Source organism: Pygocentrus nattereri, chromosome 10 (genome assembly GCF_015220715.1).
Source record: "Pygocentrus nattereri isolate fPygNat1 chromosome 10, fPygNat1.pri, whole genome shotgun sequence".
NCBI lineage: Eukaryota > Metazoa > Chordata > Actinopteri > Characiformes > Serrasalmidae > Pygocentrus > Pygocentrus nattereri.
This window is the reverse complement of record NC_051220.1, coordinates 6,610,540-6,631,115: the sequence shown is the minus strand read 5'-3', so window position 1 is coordinate 6,631,115 and position 20,576 is coordinate 6,610,540. Positions and strand designations below refer to the sequence as shown.

General features: G+C 39.7%; 1 protein-coding gene across 1 annotated transcript; it reads left to right on the top strand.

The window, feature by feature from the left end:
• The first annotated feature begins 833 nt into the window (after positions 1 to 833).
• Positions 834 to 8,790, top strand: gjb3 (gap junction protein beta 3). Its single transcript, XM_017707817.2, has 2 exons — positions 834 to 1,237; positions 5,500 to 8,790. The coding sequence occupies exon 2, from the start codon at positions 5,606 to 5,608 to the stop codon at positions 6,455 to 6,457; it is 852 nt and encodes a 283-aa protein (XP_017563306.1). The 5' UTR covers positions 834 to 1,237; positions 5,500 to 5,605; the 3' UTR covers positions 6,458 to 8,790.
• Positions 8,791 to 20,576: the final 11,786 nt, after the last annotated feature.

The window sequence follows — 20,576 nt, the reverse complement described above, 5'->3', positions numbered from 1 at the left end:
CATGGAACCCCATTCCATGAAGCTCTCTACGCTGTTTTTTTAGTTAATCTGAAGGCCACATGAAGTTTGGAGGTCTGTAGCGATTGACTCTGCAGAGTTGGCGACCTTTGCACTTTTCGCCCCTCAGCATCCGCTGACCCCACTCTGTCATTTTACATGGCTGACCACTTCGTGGCTGAGCTGCTGTCATTCCCAATCGCTTCCACTTTGTTATAATCCCACTGACAGTTTACTGTGGAATATTTAGTAGTGAGGAAATTTAACGACTGGACTTGCTGCACAAGTGGCGTCCGATCACGGTACCACGCTGGAATTCACTGAGCTCCTGAGAGCGACCCATTCTTTCACTAATGTTTGTAGAAGCAGTCTGCAGGCCTAAGTGCTTGGTTTTATACACCTGTGGCCATGGAAGTGACTGGAACACCTGAATACGATGATTTGGATGGGTGAGTGACTTTTGGCAATATAGTGTATATATATTCTAATCAGCATCACAAGAATCACAGGTAAACCTTCATACAGATTCACTAGTACTCATTAATTACTATTAATAGTCAAAATGACTATGTTTGTGTTGTAGACATCTGGTTCCCATCCCCACTATTCTAAGTCGATATATAAGTCGATACATGTATTTACAATAGACCATCTCACAGTAAACCACTCTAGATGTCTTTGTTAACATCTCAGCGACTGAATTAACTCAGGCATTTTGTAAATTGCGTGGAATTCCGCTTTGAATGAACTTTTGGCAGTGAAATATGGCTTCATGGCTGAAAGGCAGCTTTAGCAGTCCTCCTCTTGGGGCGGGGCTCTGTAACCATCAGCCTGCTCACAGAATTATTCCGTGGCTAAAAGTGAGCTTCAGCATTCGTTTTTTTCCGGATTTTTTCGCTCTCACCTGCCTGTGAGACCGAGCGGCTGTGAAGCCGAGCTCCTGTGCGTGCTCGGTGTTTTTCGGTCCGACCCCTGGAGGAGGAGATTTGTAAGCGCCTGTTCAGGCTGGCAGCTCAGCGGCTCAGAGTGATTCCAGAGCGCAGAGTAATTTTGAGCGTTTCCGCTCGATTTTTTTACAACTCCGTCCTCAGACTCGGAGTCTGTTTTCTTCGTTTAACTCTCACAGGAGTCCCATCGATCCTTCTACAACCTTTACTTCACCAAGTTGGATTCATACGGCCGAGAACCTCGCTGGAGGAGCGGAGTTCCTGTCAGCTGAAGAGAAATGTGCTGGAATTAAGTAAGTAAGATCAGCCAGGCTGTGGTTCACAGATGTGTTTCAGAAAGATGACAGTAAAAGGTGAAAAATTCTATGATTTATATGCTGTTTGTATTCATTTGTACGTTTTAGACGCCAGGAACTAGAATACAAAGCTTTGGGCGTGCATTTGATTAGCCAGACTGTGCTTTTGCTTTTCTTACTTAAAGGGAAACTCCACCATTTTTCCAAAGTTCGGCATAATTCACTGGTTTGATGTGAAATGGTTAATTGTAGAGAAACTTACATATCTGATATCTTTACAGTGGTGGTGATAGGAACCAGGGGTCACAACAACAATATAGCCCACCTACATGTGTCTTCTGAATTTTTAATACTGTTGTTAGTCATAAATCTGAAAAAAAGTTCTTTGGGGACTACTTGCCTTACAACACCCTGCATGTACCCCTCCGCCATGAATAGATCCCAATAAATGGATTCAAATACATTATAAGCCCAAACCTTATCACAAAGGCTTATATCACTTGTCATAAAGCAGTGTAATGTAATACCTTTCTGTTGGGGAGCTTTCAGAGGCATTAAACTCTTCGGACGTCTGGTTCCTATCACTGCCGCTGTGAACAGCTCTGGCTTGGTTTCTTTTCTTATTGGTGTGCTAAGTAACTTCTTTACATGGCAACAATTTAATTAGATGTAGAATTTTTTAATTTATGGCATATGGAATATTTTACATTTATGGCATTTGGCAGACGCTCTTATCCAGAGCGACTTACAGTTTGATCATTTTACACAAGTAGGCGAAGGAGGTGTTAGGAGTCTGGCCAAAGGACTCTTATTGGTGTAGAGTAGGGTGCTTACCCAGGTGAGGATTGAACCCCAGTCTACAGTGTAGAAGGCAGAGGTGTTACCCACTACACTAACCAACCAACCTAGCTACTACAGTCTTAAACATCTTAAAGTCATAATTTGTGGTTGCATTTAGAATAGAAATAGAGCATAATCATAGTTTTAGGCCCCTGAATCTGAAAAGGTTGTTATCAAGGCATGTAAAGATGTACCTCAGTGATTTCCGAGTGAGAAGAAAGAGTCAGTCGTGTTAGACTGGTCTGGCAACATTAGCATATATTAATCTACAGGCCACAGTACCAGCCTCCAAAGGCAAACAGAACTCCAACATGTGGTTATTATAACTGTGTATGTGTAGCATTACAAAGAGAGTTTGAGGTGAACATCAAATATGGTACAATTAATCTAATTATATAATTATAATTAACTTACTGTATGGCTTAAATGACCATAGGTCCAAATCCTGCTCATTGTAAGTTGGTTCGCATAGGCCCAGTTTAAAGGGGAATTCCATATATTTTTATAAATTTCTGCATAATTCGGTGGTTGAGACGCTCTTAAGACGGAGTGGGTTGATGCGTAATGGCTTGCTGTAGAGCAGATAATTCACCAGACTGTGTTGAGCACCGGCCCTCCAGGTCTGGAGTTGTGCGTTCCTGCTTACAGACTCGGATTTCTTTACAGCAGTGGTGATGGGAACCAGGCCTCACAGTGTCTACAACACAAAAATAGCCATTTTATTTATCACCAGTGAACCTACATGAGTTTGTATGTTACATGTAATGTTGATGTTGGTGAAAACGTGGCAAATCTGGAATAATAAGCTTTCTTTTGGGTCTGTTTTGCCTCATGATGCTCTACATGTACTCCTCTGCCATGAATGGGTTTCCATAAATACATTTCAGAGCTATCAAATCTATCATAAAACAATGTCTCAGACATCAGACATCCTCAGAAATTCCCCTTTCACGGCTGTAAATTATACTGGAACAGAAAAAGAAAGGAATGGGTGACGTGGCAATGTGTAACATAACGATATAAGTTGACAATGTTTGTTGGTACAGACGAAAGCAACCAACTTTAAAATTACTACTAAAATTATGAGGGCAGCCCTTGTTAATGTATAACTGCACCAAATATATGCAACCAAATATAATGTAATTAATGACCATAACGATAAATGCTAGATCATCTCCATTATCTTTAATTTAACAAGAAAAAGGCCACCATGTAAACAGACTTTTCTCTCAGTACAGTAAATACTACAAGTGGGACGTGTCGGGCCTACATGCCGATCTCAAGTTTTGAGCAGACTGATACCGAAATATCAATTTTCCTGATCCCAACGATGGTCTTCAGTAGGGGATGCACACCTTCAGACATTTTAAAGTCGACAGTTATGTGTTGAAAGTCGAGTCACCGCCGACTAATCGCTGATGATGTCATGGATAATACCACAGGAGAAGGGAATGCTTTGTAGCAAGTGACCTTAAAAATTTTGACTTTTAATATCCATGATGAAGCCAAACTCCACACGTCAGTAGAGCATGACATGGCCCATCCAACAAGCTCTGGATCGCATTGCATCGCCTTCAGGGAACTGGAGATACGGACCCAAGAAAGTCAGGCTCCTCACCTGTTGTCTTCACTGAGGCATCCATGTCGTTAATGTCGTAATTACATGATCAGCGGCTGGTCAACTTCAAGCTTACAGCGTCAACAAGTCAGCGGCTTTAGTCTGTGCAATCCTTAGTCTTCACATGAAAATGTCAGTGCTGCATTGATCATAAAAAGTCTCTTTAGAGGTTCCTTCTGCCCTCTCCCTCCACACATTAGTCACTATTAGTCTGTTCATGTGCCACTTGCTTAATACTAATGCAAAAGTTTTTTTGATATGCACGCTGTTACTGGTTTACTGGTTTAGAAATCATTTTTATGTGTGCAAGAAGACTTTTGGTGACTTTTCAAGACCATGGTGGCATTGCTGTTGGTATCACTTGGTATCGGATTAAAAGTAAAGTGAGTGATATCGCCCTTCGCTGTCGTTACCAGTATTGTTGTTGTAGGGAATGTTCTGCAAATCATTAAGTACATCTTTAAGTACAATCATTAATCTCCTGCTATTTTATATAATCTCACAAGTTGAAACTGATGTTGAAAGTTGTGGTAATTCCAAATGTTTGATGACTATCAGTGGCAGGTAAATAGAAAGACAAGGACCGTCTATATACTGCATGTTCACAGGGATATTAAACACGGACATGTTCTTTTTCTGAAGTAAACTTTTCTATTGCAGTGATCTGCTGGTTTTGTTTCTGAAACATATGCAAATGGTTTTGACTCTTAATATGAAAGCTTCTTGAATATGGGCCCTTCATTACTGAGACAAGGAAGAACCCGTACGCAAATGCAGCCACTGTTGTGAATCACTTTCACTCACTGCTGTGTGTGATTAAACACAACTAACATTCCTTTTCTGAACTTTACATCAACAGACATAAGAATTTGAAGAGTCCTATTATCTTTTGGAATGAAATATGACCAAGTTTGGGAATTGAATATGTATTAACGTATTTAAGCTCTATTTGTCATAAATTACAGTGTTATTACATAATGATCTTATATTTAAAATCAAGTGCAGTAGAATTTCAGTGTAAGCGAGTGAAAACAAGTTAACACATGCTTTACAGCCCATGTGTCAAACACAAAACAGGCCTGTGGCAAAACTCTATTCTGCCCGCAAAATTATTTTAATCCTCTATTATTATTACCCCATTTTCCCTTGAGATGCACTACAGTCCTCAGCAAGCACTGCAACACAATGTCCTCTAGTAACAATCATTGGGCCAGTGGTTACACAAAAAGAAAAGATGCGTGGTGTCTGGTTCAAGCAAACAGGCAGGGGACATTTAAAGGGCTTTAAAAGTTATCTGTTGCTAAGAAGGCCTAGTGTTTTATATAAAAGTTTATTTTTATTTAAAATTATTTTGGAATAATTCAAGTATTCAGTTTTGCTGTTGCGGTTTTGGCATATTTTGAATATGGTCAGTTGGGGTGTAGCAAAGATTTAGGTAAAAATGAAATAAACGCACAGCTGGCCCGCAGGTTTATTGAGATTTTTTAATATGGCCCTTTTAGTGGTTAGGTTTGATAGCCCTGCTCTACAGGGACAATTTGTATGTGTTTAATGGATTAGAAAAAAATACCATAAAATAATTTTTGCACACCCAATATGTTCAATTCAGTTCAATTTAGTGATGTGTAAAAATGTGATCTCAGTAGAAGAAGTGTAATTAAGTGACTAAATGTAATTTGACTAGGGGCATCTAAACTTTTGCATATTATTTTGTAGTGAGAATCATTTTTGGTGTTTGTTGGCATGTTTAGTTTAATCTCAGATGAAGATGACATACCTACTTCTGTTTGCATTTTTACAGGTTGCTGTAGTGACACATACCATCAGAAAAAAAGCGTGTGGGTGGGGAAAAGAAACAGGAATCAAGAAAGAAGACAAGACTTTAATAGAGCTTGAGAAAGTGAGAGATGGACTGGAAGACGTTCCAGGCCCTGCTCAGCGGGGTGAACAAATACTCCACGGCGTTTGGGCGGATCTGGCTCTCCGTGGTCTTCGTGTTCCGGGTGATGGTGTATGTGGTGGCGGCAGAACGCGTGTGGGGTGACGAACAGAAGGACTTTGACTGCAACACGAAGCAGCCAGGCTGCTCCAATGTCTGCTACGACCACTTCTTTCCCATCTCGCACATCCGCCTGTGGGCGCTGCAGCTCATCTTCGTCACGTGTCCCTCGCTGCTGGTGGTCATGCACGTTAAGTACAGGGAAGACCGTGAGCGGAAGTACCGTCAAAAACACGGCACGGATGCCAAACTCTACGACAACACGGGCAAGAAGCACGGTGGCCTGTGGTGGACCTACCTGCTCAGCCTCTTTGCCAAGACAGGCATTGAGGTGGCCTTCCTCTACATCCTCCACCACATCTACAACAGCTTCGACCTGCCCCGGCTGGTCAAGTGTCAGGTCACGCCTTGTCCCAATGTGGTGGACTGCTACATCGGCAGGCCCATGGAGAAGAAGGTCTTCACCTACTTCATGGTTGGCGCCTCGGCCATCTGCATCGTGCTCAGCATCTGCGAGATCCTCTATCTGATCTCTAAACGGATCTCCAGGTGTGCCAAAAAGATGAAGAGCCATCGTGAGCACAGCATGAGTCTTTACCACTCTCAGTACCGGGACCAAGACAGCAACTGCACCCTGCCCATGCACGAACTGAACCACAAGCCGGAGTACAATGCCAAGCTGAAGGCCGAGCTCCATCCAATGTCCAACAAGCCAAGCGTTGGCATGAGGGCTTCTGCTCCCAACCTTTCCTTTGCTTAGGAGGGGTATAAACTCAGCTTTAGACTGAGAAGAACTGAGATGGAGGGCTCCAAGCTGAGCGTTTAAAACAAGCTAAAGATTTACCGGGCAGAACCACAGATGTTTAGCTTGATCTTTAGCACTCATACTCTTATAACAGAGGGCCAGGGCAAAACACGGTTTACTGTTGTCTCTGTTCTATTACACCTGATCCACCTCCAGAGTGAGATGTCTTGTAAGCACACAGATAAACCAAAGAAATTTAGGTATTTCCTAAAAGCTGCCAAAAGACAATGGGTTTCCGTCAACTACTGTTACGTCAAACTATTAAAGTAATCAGGACATTTGAATGTTCGTCTTGGGTTGAATACTCTTTGGCAAGAAGCAAGGCTGCCTCTGGTGGTCGTAGCTGCTCAGCATCCTCGCCAAGACTACAACCCTGTGCCCTACAAGTCGTTTGCATGAGGGCTTCTACTCCTAGCCAGAACTTGCTGGACTGAGACGAAGGGCTCCAAGCATTTAAAGCAGGACATTTACGAGTTTGAGCCATGCACCTGAATCAGGGTCTACTAAGCCTCCAAAGAGACATTTATATATAAATTTATATATAAATACATTTTTTTTCTCTCCCCATAAAAACATCTACCTTTTTTCAATAAAAAGGTAGAGATGCTGTTGCCAGAGTTGGTCCTGGTTTCCAGGAACTAGTGAACTTTTTCAAGAATGGTTTCACTGGCTTAAGAGCTGAACGGTTATATTACGAGATGTTTCTACATGCTACATTACAACGTTGGTAACATCTAATGAATGCTAAGGTTGTAAAGTGTTGATTTTGTCCACTGATTATTCCCGTTTTCACCCTGTATTACTATTTTTTTCCCCAGGCAACATGAAATATAGTGGTTCTGTCTATAAGTGGTTCACCTTGTGATGGCATGATCCCCTTTAATCACTGTTTTTGATCTCAGCTGTTTTTTGGGGTGGTTATTAGCAGTGCTAACTTCCATTATGTGTTAGAAATGCTAGCGTTTAGGATGTAGCAGCATACCCTGCACTTCCTTCAAGGACAGCATGGATCTCCGAAATTGTGTCATCACTCTGCAGTTGGTCTCATATTGGGAGGTCTGCATCTAAGTAGATTTTCTCTGTGTGATAAATGAAAGCCTTTTTCAGAAGTCACCATAGTTGGCAGATATTCCAAACCTGATATGTACATTATGTGGCCTAATGTCAGAGTTTCCCTGGAATTACAAGGTTAAGGAGTCAAAATACGAGCTAACATCACAGTGCGCTGAAGTGACTTCATAAGACTGGAAACCTCACCAGAAAACTTTATAAAAGCCAGCAGTTTTGATCTAGTGTGGTACTTAAGTTGTTCTAAGCAATTGGTGTTGATGTATAACCAGGTATAATAATAGAAGACTTCCTTTAATGCGACGTCATTTCAGTGAGCTGAAGCGTTAGCTTGCCGGTAGCATTGGTGTAGCATGTATGCATTTCGACTGCTACAGAGCTCTGTAGTTCAGAGTACTCAGTGACATTCTGAGGTAAATTTTTATACACAAAATAAAAAAAAAACGTCAAATTCTGAACATTCCTGTTCACCACGGCCATTTTTCGAAAAACACTTTATTTTTAGCATTGAGAAAAACAGCTTAGCCCCAGAGTTCCTCATACAGCATGATGCCGACTACAGATTAACACACGGCTTCGGAGGTACACAGTCCTTAAAGGAAGAGGGAGATGGAATACTGCTCCATGCTAAATGCTCGCTTTTGTAACGAGTAATGAAAGTCACCACCACCAGTTAGCATTTGCTAACTTTCTTTAACGTTGTTAGCGTGAGCACTGGTGCCTTAATTGTCTGTGGAAAAGATTCAAGTGTGTTGGCCCTTTTCTTACAGCCTTTCCCACAGAAACACTTCACTGTCCCTCAAAAGCAGCCACTGCCATGCCTTCATTTTTAACTGTGATCAGACTGTTAAAACCCATGAATGTTAACTTAGCACCCTCTCTAACATTCCTTTGTTTGGGAGCGGCTGAAAAACGTTGAGCATTAGCACGTCAGTGGCTGAGAGCCGCACCTCGCAACTTGCATAATCAGTTCACCCGAGACAGAAGGAGAGATAGAATAAAAGGAAGATGGAGACAGAGGGAGAAACAATGGGAAAGAGTGAGAGAGTACTGAGTCATGGAAACTAGTCTAATGAGCTTTCATGAAGATCCATGCTAATATGTACAGTACCAGTCAAAGCTTGGATGCTCCTCACTGAATGTGTGTTTTTCAGAATCTTAAAGGTAGTTTGGTCTGAAAGCTTCATTTTCCAAGGCAAATAAAATGAATATATCGCTGTTGTCGGTATCTCCATTTTTGACGTTTTTCAGTTTTGGACTTAATTTGAAAATACATGTTGTCCTTTACATTGCGTGTAAATTTCATGATGAATGGACCAGAATAAACAGCCCAAAATGACTTGGAAAAACATCTGGTTCCATTGACTTACATTAAAAGTAAAGTAGGTTTTTTCCTTCTCCTGTAAAGTTATGCGATATGAATATGTTAAATCAAAACATATTTTTAAATGCCTTCCCTAACCTGGTAGTTCTCTTTTAGAACTTAAGTGAACTATAAGGTTGGAAAAACGCTAAACCTCATTCATCATCCTATTTACTTTGCTTAGTTTCGTAGTTTTATTCACCTTATTGAAATATCTGTTCATGAGTCAGAGCCAATCAGCTGTGTTGTGAGGCAAAGTGGATCTAAACAGGGGATAATATGAAATATAATGGGGAAAATGGTCAAGTTACATTATTGAAAAAAGCACTTTTATGTGTAGGTATGTTCAAAGTTTTGACTGGTTCTACATGTAATGGTCAGATTAACCCAACATAATAGGAAGCCTCAGTAACTGACAACAATTTAGGCCAATAATTTTGGAATAATATGGTAGTTCAACGTGCTGCCGTGCCTCCGTTTCTCAGAAGGGAGTTGAACAGGCAGGGCATAAAGAGCCTCTTATCTGAAAACTGCCTGAAGGTTTTAGAATTCCAAATCAGTCCAGACTTGCAGTGGAACAAAGCCAATAACTTTTCAAGCAGTTTGAAACAAGTACCATCCTGGGGGTACTGTGGTGGTATTAGTCAATGCTTCACATATGGTGAAATGCATTCTATACCACACTTGCTAGAACAGATTTATAGTCTTTTTCCAGTGTTAGGTTTATGCGAGGAGGGTAATGTTTGTGCTTCGTTGTGGTTTGTGAAAAAGGGTCGACCGAGTCGCTCTGAGTCACTGCAGTGTTGATTCAAATGAGTTACGTGGAATGTAGGAGTTTATTTGAAGACTTGTGGAGGACTGAGCCGAGCTTGAAAGAAAATGAGTGGAAAGACGCAGAAAGCTGCCTAACCTGAGAGATTTAATTACAGAACAAGACACTGTGGCCACAACAAGGCCTTTTTGGTGTATATATTTATATTTTTATACAAATAAAGTATGTTATTAAAAATGGACTTGATGTCTTTGCTTGAATTCTTTTTCTAAAAAATGTGTCCACCCACCGGCTAGAGCAGTAGTTCAGTGTAGATTTACACAATTTGCCCCTTATCCTGTCTGAAGCTTGATTCTCAATGCAACATTCAGCTATAAGCTACAAAAGTCAAGCTACAATACTCTCAACTTGCCCTCATCCTCGTAAACTCACCACTTGGATGTGCGTCATACCTACATTACACAAGTGACCACGTGTGGCAGAAGGGAATGAGTGGACAGTGAGGAGAGGATTATTCAAACGGTAAACACAAGTTAGGTTAGCTTCAGTGAGTGAACCATGATTGAAAGAGGACAGTGAGCCATTGTTGGTCCACTGGCGTTTTTGGTTTTCCAGGCGGCCCACCAATGGTTAAGCAGAGTATTAGACAAAATTCCACCTATCACCGCTCATTTTCCGCTCACAGTCCGATTTACTCCAGTTATACAGACAATAGTCAAAGTCAAATTCAGGCCATACTCAATTGAGCACGTCGATGTCCCTATACTCACGGCTCTTTCAGTGCGATTTCGGAGATCATCCAGTGTTGTGGAGCCGACAAAGAGCGCTCTGAGCTGTTGGAGGTTCACCTTGCACAGGTATGACGGATTCACTCTTGTTGAAGCGGTGAATGTAAAACGTTTTCTGCTCAGGGGTCTCCATCTCCTCATGGACTGAAGGAAGCCATCATCCAGTGACATAGAAACACTATGACCTCCTCTTTCAGTTGGTATGTGATTGGTTCCTAGGCGCCTCATGGTTGTAAAAATACGGCGCTTTGAAATCTGATCAATCTTTTTTGAATCACTCTGTACTGTGTAAATTAGTTTAGTAAATAATTATAATCCAGCACAGTGTCAGCAACAACAGTTTCTATAAAGTCTTTTTATATCAGGCCTAGTCATTCGTTTTTTGTTGGTAATATTTGTATGAGCCTTTAAAAATAAACTGTGTGCATTTAAAATGTGCTTGAGCAGATTAAAAACTAAAACTAGTTAGAGATTGTATGCAGGACAATAATCTGGTGGTCTGAAGTTGACAAACTGTCAACGGGTCACTGACCTTATCAAGCCAGCGATCCGATACATTCTGATATTTGCTGTCTGGGAATTGGTTAACCATGCAAACTTTTGAACATAACGTGAAATTTGTGAAAAATTGCTTTGTCTGGCTATATACTAGAGTCATAGTGCCTTTTGTTGTTGTTAGCTGCAGCCATTAGCCATTTGAAGTAGTTTGCAACCAAAAGCCCACCAAATTGAAAGTTATTGTTTTAAAATGTTAAGTATTTAAAGTATTTTACTGCTGTGGCTTAAAAAGAGCTTTGTCAGTCATTATATTCAGTGGTGGACAGTAACTAAGTAAATGTAATTAGTTACTGTACTTAAGTAGTTTTTTCGTGTATCTGTACTTTACTTAAGTATTTCCATTTTGGGCGACTTTCTACTTTCACTCCACTACATTTCAGAGTCTAATATCTGACTTTTTCCTCCACTACATTTTGAGAAATCTGTGGCTCCTTTTGGTTTCTGTGTGTATAAAAACGTAACATGTCAAAACGAAAGAAGCGCAAAGCCAGAGCACCAATCAGGGCACAGAGGTCACTTTGTTTAGAGCCTGTTTTGACCTGTTGGTCATACTGACCCAGTGCAGCACACGGTTCAATGTCAGTGCAGCAGTGTAAAGATTTGGGAGAGTCTGTTCAACATAAATGATGAACTAACCTAACTTTGTGTAAATAGAGCACAATATAGAAATATGTCCACATATGCAGTCGAGACTGACGCGGCTTTTTTCTGAATTTCTACAAACACCATTTCATTTTATAGTAAATTAGTTTTGGGCTGGTTTATGTTTATGAACAGAGGCCTACAGATCAACATAGTAAAGGAGCTCATCTGTGATCCTGAGTTTAAAGCCAGTTTTTATTCAACTTAAACTTGGAACTAAGTTGTAAATAAATCTGAAACTGAAACTTTGCTTGTGTGTAAAAAGTGATTTCAGAGCCACTCGGTTCTCCCTGATGGAAACTGTTTACCTTCAGTGTTTTGTGCTTATGATCATTTTAATAGACACCAGCGTCGCTAATTAATGACATTCTATTAAAAGACTGGTTTACCAAGAGAGAAGCTGGAGGACTTTCACCTGAAATGAGTTCATGAAGCGAGTCTTGTTATAAAAATGATAACAGGACCAGATCAGAGCCAGAATTACTCTTTTAGTACTTTTACTTTATACTTAAGTACATTTGAAGGCAAATACTTTTGTAATTTTACTCAAGTGGAGGTCTAAAGGGAGGAACTTCTACTTTTACTGGAGTGATCTTTTACCTTGGGTATCTCTACTTGAACTCAAGTACATGATTTGTGTACTTCGTCCACCTCTGGAAAAGGGAAATGTGTCAGGTGGCAAGTTCTGCTGCTGAAGTTTACAGTGCTGTTCATTCAATCCCTCGTTCCTCTGAGGACTCCTTTAATAAACTTCACTTGAGTTAATACACTAGTGGACCAGCCATTAAGGTGGCTTTGTGGAAATTCACTAGAGGGGAAATGGTGAGGCCAAAAATGAGAAAAACAAGCCTCCATGGAAGTGAACATAGCTTACCAGCTAGCTTGTTCTTTAGGGATATGACTACCATTTATGGTGTGTTTACCTTCTCAAAACAGTCGATGTTGGCTGATCTAAAGCATTTCTCCCATAAAAGTAGAGAATTTTATAAACCCGAATTTGAGAACGTCATCTTGACTCTCTGAGTAGAAATTGTCACTCGAGGTGCCGTTTTCTTTGTTTCTTCCTGGTCAAAAATTCCAAAGGTCTTGTCGAATGCAGTAGCAGACTAATGACTAATGACTAATGTTGCTAACACATAACAGACGCTTATACCTCACCAGTTAGCAGCATGACAATTCTGTAAGTTTGATTTTTTCTTGGGCCAGTGGGTCATTTGAAATGTAAATGCAAAATTTGAATTTTTGAAGCAGGTAAGTTAGTTGAACAAATTATTCATACATTTTTAACCACTTGAATCCATGGTTCACAGTCGAAATCTCCAACGATCACATTCTGCATTTTCTTTCACCAAGCAAGTTTTTTTTGACAAAGTTTTTGTTTTAAGCTGCTTTAAAAAGGCAAATGCAATCCATTACCATCAGACAGAAAGTTTGAAGACTAACCATACACCCGAAAATACAACACATGCCAATCATGTAAACCATTTTTTTTTAAGGAAGTTACTATACTATACTTACTATAAAGATGACATTTCAAATTAAAACAGAGAAATGTTATTGCTTTTTGAAAAATATATGCCTGTTTTGAATTTGATGCCAACAACCAACGAAAGGCTGGTAAAGTTGTGTAGTTCTAAAAAAAACACCTGGTGCTTAGTTGGCAACAGATCAGTAACATGATTGGGTATAAAAAAGCATCCTAGAGAGGCCGAATCCTTCAAAAGTAAAGATGAGGAGTTCACCACTCTGAAAGACTGCACCATCAAATGGATTTGTTGTGCTGTTTTCAATTAAATATATGGTTTAAATGATTTGCTCATCATTTTTTTTTGATTAACATTTTGCACAACGTTCCAACTTTTTTGGAAATGAGGTTGTAAAAGGAACGTGGATATTTTGTGTAAATACATCTGAACAGAGGCAACAGCCTCGTAGTCTATCTGTACTATGCAGATTTGTGCTTTCTTGCTTGGAAGGCCAAGAAAAAACTGAACCTTGTGAACCTTGCCACACCATTTTATAGCCTGCAGACTATTATGATTGCAATATATACCAGGTAACATTCGATTTAACGGTTATACATAAACCTTGACTGAATGCATGTAAACTGATTTTACTGCTGTCCAAGGTTGGAGCGAAAAGCACAGGGCAATAACTTTCTTCCTTCAGTTACTAAGCATGTTTTTCTTCTCTTGAGTGGCTCCAGCCTGTATAACTTCACTGTACCTCACACTGATTCAACACATCAGCCTATTTCCAAGGCCTTAAGGAACTGAATTTGGTGAGGGAAAATACGCAGGGCTGTTGACTGATCCTGAACCCAGATTTTTTCATAGCATCTTTTTAAAATGAAACTGGCTGCGTCCTTACTTCTATGTAAGGAATGCTGCAATAGTTCATAGGCTTTGCACGGGTTCAGTGAATGGAGTCTGATGCCATTGAAGTTTGTCATACAGCTTTCTCCCACCTTCGTCTTTTGACAGATGGCTATGCTGGAGATGAAGAAAGAAGGCCATCCACATTCACAGCATACTTCTGATTTCATAAACTTTGATAAACGTTATTAACAAAGACTTTACTGTTCAGTCCTGAAAGTTAAGATTGACATGTTTCCTTTTTCCTACTTATATGTTGCTCGCTTGCTCCAGGAAAGGCGCAAGGCTTGATAATGAACGTAATGCTTGGTCATCATTGCTGACAAGAAGCATTATTTGTTGTCACAGGTGTGAAATGCCAGTGAAGTGTGTTTTTCTTCAGTGAACAAGAAAGGCTGTGTTTGATATCAGGATAGGATATAGGATTACAGACAACATATAAAATATAACTATAAAGTACTCGAAACGCTTGACTTAGTAATATTTGACCAGGCTACTTTTTGTATGGAGCCCCGCTGGTGAAGTCTCGTATACATAAAAACAATGAGTTGTTTAGTTAGTGTATCATTTATTTTAAAAAGTGGTAATTCGCCATTAATCCTTCATTATAAGATAAATCTTGTACTGAACAAATAAAACGCAGTTATCCAAGTATTCCTCTGTATTTAGCCATATTATACACCATTATATCATAATCAAAAAACACCTCAAAAGCCTGCTAGAAAAACCAGCATTGACCAACATGACTGGCCACCAGCAAAACTAGCATATCACTTGTCAGATGAAAACCTTATATCTCCAAAATGGTAACTTTACAGGAGAAGGCAAAACATATTTTACTTTCAATGTAAGTCAATGGAACCAGATTTATTTCCAAGTAAATTTGGGTCATTTCTATTTGTCCATATATCATGACATTTACACACAATATAAAGGCTAACATGTATGTTCAAGTTATGATAAAAAATAAAAACGAGCAGAAATAGAAGTTCTGTTTGTGTTTTGGATGCTGAGATGCTGGTCAGCAACATGGAAGTTATTAGGCTGGCCATCAGCAAAACCAGTATGTTATGTTCTGAATGCTGGTATGCTGGTAAACCAGCATGACCTTACCGGGTGTCTGGCTAAACCAGCGCAAGACCAGCATGATGGAATGCATGCCTGTTTTTTCGCAGGGAATGCTGCCCAAAAAGCTTTAAAATGCTATTATTTCTTTTTTTATAGGCATGGTTATCAAGAACTTCTGACTTTCCAAGTGGGAATTGCGAGCTGGATGACCATTTAAATGGATTTTTCCTCAGAAACATCCCAGTCATGATATATAGCTTTACTTGTGATTTAGCTGGCCTAAAACGTTTGTACAGTGCTGTACATCCAACAGATACAACTTGCTTCCCTATTTGTTTTTACAAGAAGTCCTGGTGGCAAAAATCAACAATTTAAAGTGAAAAACTCTAAATGCTAACATTGCTCATAATGAATGCTAGTGGGGCTAGTTAGCATGCTAAGCTCATGCTAAGGTGCGTTTACTACCGTTGTTCAGTATTAAGCTAATGTATCAGAGTAAAGTTTTCCTCTAACTGTTCTCGTTTTTCATGCTTGACACTTTATCATTGTTAATCAGACTGAAAACACTTCACATTTCCTTGTGTGTCCAGTTAGCTTATATTTCCTTGTGGTGATGTTATTTTCAGACTGAGTATCAAGAAATGATTTTCCCTTCATTCCTGTAGCTACTATTAGCGTAACTGTCTGACGGATGTATTGCTTTTATGTAAAGCTGACGCTGAACGTCCTCACAGTGATGAAGCAGGTCTTTCATTTGTCTTGAATTCAGCAGGTTGAGCTGGTCTACCTGCCCTACCCTGCGACTGGAAAACAAGCATGGCTCCGTCAATGAATTTCATGGGCTGGGACACTTCAGATTACATTGTTAGAGGGTCATTGCCGGGCACTGTTTAATGTCCCCAACATGTGTTTAGTACTTGAATATGTTTGGTATACACTACTCACAAAAAGTTAGGGATATTTGGCTTTTGGGTGAAATTTATGGAAAATGTAAAAAGTTCACGCTACAGTGAAATTATATCATGAAAGTAGGGCATTTTAGTAGAAGTATGCAGTGGAGATTCTCATCTCAAACAATTTAGCCAACAAAAGCCAACAGTGGTGGTTGCACCCCAACAAACAATGTTAATGTCTCATTAACTCGCAATCTGCCCTTGAGCATCAATTACAGCCTGACGTCTCCTGCTGTTCACAAGTCATTGTCTGCTAAGGCATGGCATCCCACCCTTCTTGAAGGGTGGCCCTCAGGTCATTGTGGTTCTGGGGTACAGATTTACGAGCCTCTACACAGCGACTCAGCTGATCCCATAGGTTTTCTATGGGATTCAGGTCTGAAGAAAGCGCAGGCCACTCCATTTGAGGTGCCCCAGTCTCCAGCAGCTGTTCCCTAATGATGCGACCTCGATGAGCTGGAGCGCTGTCGTCCATGAAGATGAAATTAGGCCCGTGTTGTTCATGCAGAGGCACACTGACTGGATTAAGGATGTTATTCAGTAGTACGGGCCACTGGGGCACTGTACGATTCACAAAGTGTAGGGCAGTTCTGTATTCACTAGACACACCTGCCCACACTGTAACACCACCACCTCCACTGCCACCTCGCTGTTAAGCTCCTTGTTAGAGAACAGCAAGTTGTGCAAAAAGTACTGAAACACTGAACAGCTGGACACATGAATTCAAAAGTTTAAAGAAGGTCACATTAAGTTCACCTGTAATGGTTAGAGTGCATTTTAGGTTCATCCTGAAATTTCACACGAAAGCCAAATATCCCCATCTTTTCACATACACTACTAACAAAAAATGTTACATAGGCTATTGCTTGTATCAGTTCAGGGACTAACAGTACAATTGTAAAAGACTGCACCAGTTTGAAACTTAACTTTTTATTGTTATTGTGATTTAAACATATCTACAATATTTTGTAATGATGTAATTCTATGTGTTTATATAATTTTTTAATTAAAATGGAAATGATAAAACTGCCCTGCTAGGAAAACCAGTATAAACCAGCATATCTTGTGTTTTGGATGCTGGTATGCTGGTAAACTACTAGCACTAGATGCTGGTCTGTGCTGATGAATCCAGCAGGGTGCCACTCAAAACAAGATCTCACATTAGTTTTCCCTCATATTACCTTATAATTTTTGGCAGGCCTTACATTCATGTTTACCAAATTGAAGCTCTTACCTACAGTGAGAGAATCATGTTACATATCGCTGCTGTCAGAACAAAACCTTATATCTCCAAACTGGTAACTCTACAGGAGGAGGTAAAAACTTTAACTTTGCATGAAAGTGAATGGAACCGGAATATTTTTCATTTTTTGAGCTTTTTGTATAGGTCCATTCATTATGAAATTTTAGTGCATTGTGAAGGCCAGCGTGCATTTTCAAATTCTGTAAAAAAAAAAAGAAAAAAAAGGACAAAACAATAAAAATAAGAGTTACAAGGTTTTGTTCTGACAGGTGAGGTAAATGGGCCATTAATAGTTTGCCATTTGCTAGGATATAACCTTCCATTACTAGTCAGCTGTATTAGGCTTGTAGCTTCAGTGCAAAACTAAAGGAGCAAACTGACTGGAGCTACAACTTCATTTAAAACTAAAAGGCGGTTAAAGGGACCAGGTTCTTCTGGAGTCATTTTTCATAACTGACCTGAAGAGATCTTGGCTTCGGGATTCATTTCAGTTCCACTGAAACTGCAAGACATCACAGTGTTTTGATCTAGTAACTTCTGCAGACCTGGTTGCTATCATTTACTTCATGATCTTCACTTTGCCTATGCTCCGTATTAATCACAGCAGGTTATTTTATGCTTCCTTGGTAAGACATGGATGTTATTTTCCTATGAAATTGAATTTTTTTTCTGATTCAATTTATTCCTTTTAGAGGCAGGTCCTTCTAATTATAATAATGCAGTAGGGTGAGGCCCAACCTGAGAATATATTAAGACACCAGCACTCCTTTTGTTCCTTCAACTTTTATTAGGCCTTCAAATGGCCTAATAATGACAAATTAAGGTAACATTATATATGTAACAACATTAAATCCAAAAAAAAGAGAAAATCTTTAAAACCATTTTTAAATATTTCATATTAAATAGATCACTGTAAATTAGACACAACTAAAAACAAACATCCTGACTAACATTATTAAAATCTCCCCACTTTGAAAGAAAACTATTATTATTATAAAGTATGAGCTTTACACTAATGTCACTGAATCTTTCTAGATATGGTAAGCAGCATATTCACCCCTCCTGGTTCTGCCCAAACTGTGTCCAATCAAAAATACACAGAGCATGATATCACATTTTCTAAATTTGCCATAACCTTTGATAAAAAAAATTCACGGACAGTTTGTACAGTGCCAGGGCTGCTTACTGGTTCACCAGATGTTTTATTCCATCACTCCATCCTTGACTGTGTTTAATGAAACAGTGACCAATCTCCACAACATCAAAAGGTCACTTGGAAATCATATGACGCGATGCAGACCAATGAAATCAGTTCACAAACAGGATCGGCTTCCTTTTTAACTGCGCTTGAAGTCGTGAAATTATTCTCTGCACGATGTATTTGTTTTGGTCGTATCTTGGCGATGCTGAGCACATGGCTCTGTTGTTGTAAAGTGAAACTTCTTGAAACTCAAATCACTTTAGTGCTTTGGGACACGAAGATGACACCCTGATGTTTCACAGAAACACGTGACCATATAGGGGTTCAAAACCGGCAGCTAGCACTCTGTGGACAAGCTGTGTACACCAAAGCATTTCATGATACTACTTTTCTCAAATTAGATCTGACTACAGATCTTAGGTTGAAGGGGAGTGCCACCAATATTTCATAATCTCTGAGTAATTCAGTCCTTGAGATGTAAACCGATTCAGAGTGGTTTGATCTGAAATGATTCATTGTAGAGAAACTTACAAGAAACCCACAGACTGATTTCTTTATAGTGGCGGTGATAGGAACCAGGGGTCGCCACAAATATAACCATTTTATTTACTATCTAAAACCACCAGTGAACCTACATGTCTCTTCTGAGTTTTTAGATGTCATGTTGATGGTGGTAAAATAGTCATAAATCTGAAAATGATAAGTTTTCTTTGGGGACTATTTGCCTTACAACACTCTGCCATTACCCCTTCGCCATAAATGGTTAAAAATAAATGGATTAAAATGCATTTGCATCATAAATCATAAATCAGGCAGCACAGATCTAACCATTTCAGATAAAAAACCTTCTGGAAGGGAGCTTTCAGAAGCATTAAACTCCTCAGACGCCTGGTTCCACAGTGGTTCCACCACTGTGAACAATTCTAACTCAGCAAATTTCTCTAAACTGAATCATTTCACATCAAACCATTCTGAATGACTGAATGACGCAGAATTTTTTGAAATTGGTGGAGTTCCAAATAATGATGTCGTGAACTTGTCATGAGATCCTCTCCTTTACAGTCATGAAGGTAACTCTTAAAGAAAAGCTTGTAGCTCTTCTCTGAAAATAAAACAATGTTCCGACAAACGAACATTTTCCATGGAAAAATGAGGCATGAAGATGGAAAAATGTGTCCTCTACAGTCCTAATTCATAAATGCTGCCACTACTGTAATGTTTTCCCTACTATGAGGACTTCTGCTGGGTCAAATCCGCAAGTGTGAAAATTCTATTGGTCAGTTTGTTCACAGCCACAATCAACCATTCAGGAATTTGTTAGAAGCTTTTTGCATACAACAGTACTGTGCAGGTCAACGTCATGATAATGATTAGGGAACAACATATTGTGCAGCTCTAACTCATTAATTCTTTTGTCCAAGCTCGTCTCAAATCGAGGTTGCAAAGGAGAAATGTTCTAAAGAAGGAGACAGGTCACTGGCTGGATAATGAATGGGAGAGCTCATAGCGCTCAACATGGCGAGTTACAGAGAAAGCCATGTTCTTTAATAAAAAGAGCCAATCAGCTTGCTGGTTATGCCGCAAGAGATCAGCCCAAGTGCAGCAGCCAACCTGAACCTAAACAGAAAGGATACAGGTGGAAAAATATTTTTCTTGTGCATTATTGAGCCAAACACTAAGCTATTTAAACGACTTTATAAATGATTTGAAATATGTTTTTTTAAAAGGTAATTTGGCCTTCAGTTTATAAGAAGAGATAGGAACCTGGTCTTACATGACTGGGAATAACTGCCTGGCAGCAATGCCAAGATGACCACAGAGTGGACAGACATTCCTATAAGGACTTTGTTTGCGCTTGCTCTTGCAATGCTTCTGCAGATGTACAGCTCATGTTTCACATGCCACGGGTGTTGTTTGAACCTTCCAGCTACAAAGCACAACATTTAATTTTGGCAGAAAAACCCAAGAGATCAGTCAAATGAGGAACTTGGCATGTGAGGCCGTTTCTCTGACCTGAAAACAAGGCACTAGAATAAAGGGTTT

Coding starts and splice junctions, on each gene's coding strand:
- gjb3 (XM_017707817.2), top strand. CDS start 5,606: ATGGACTGGAAGACGTTCCAGGCCCTGCTCAGCGGGGTGAACAAATAC.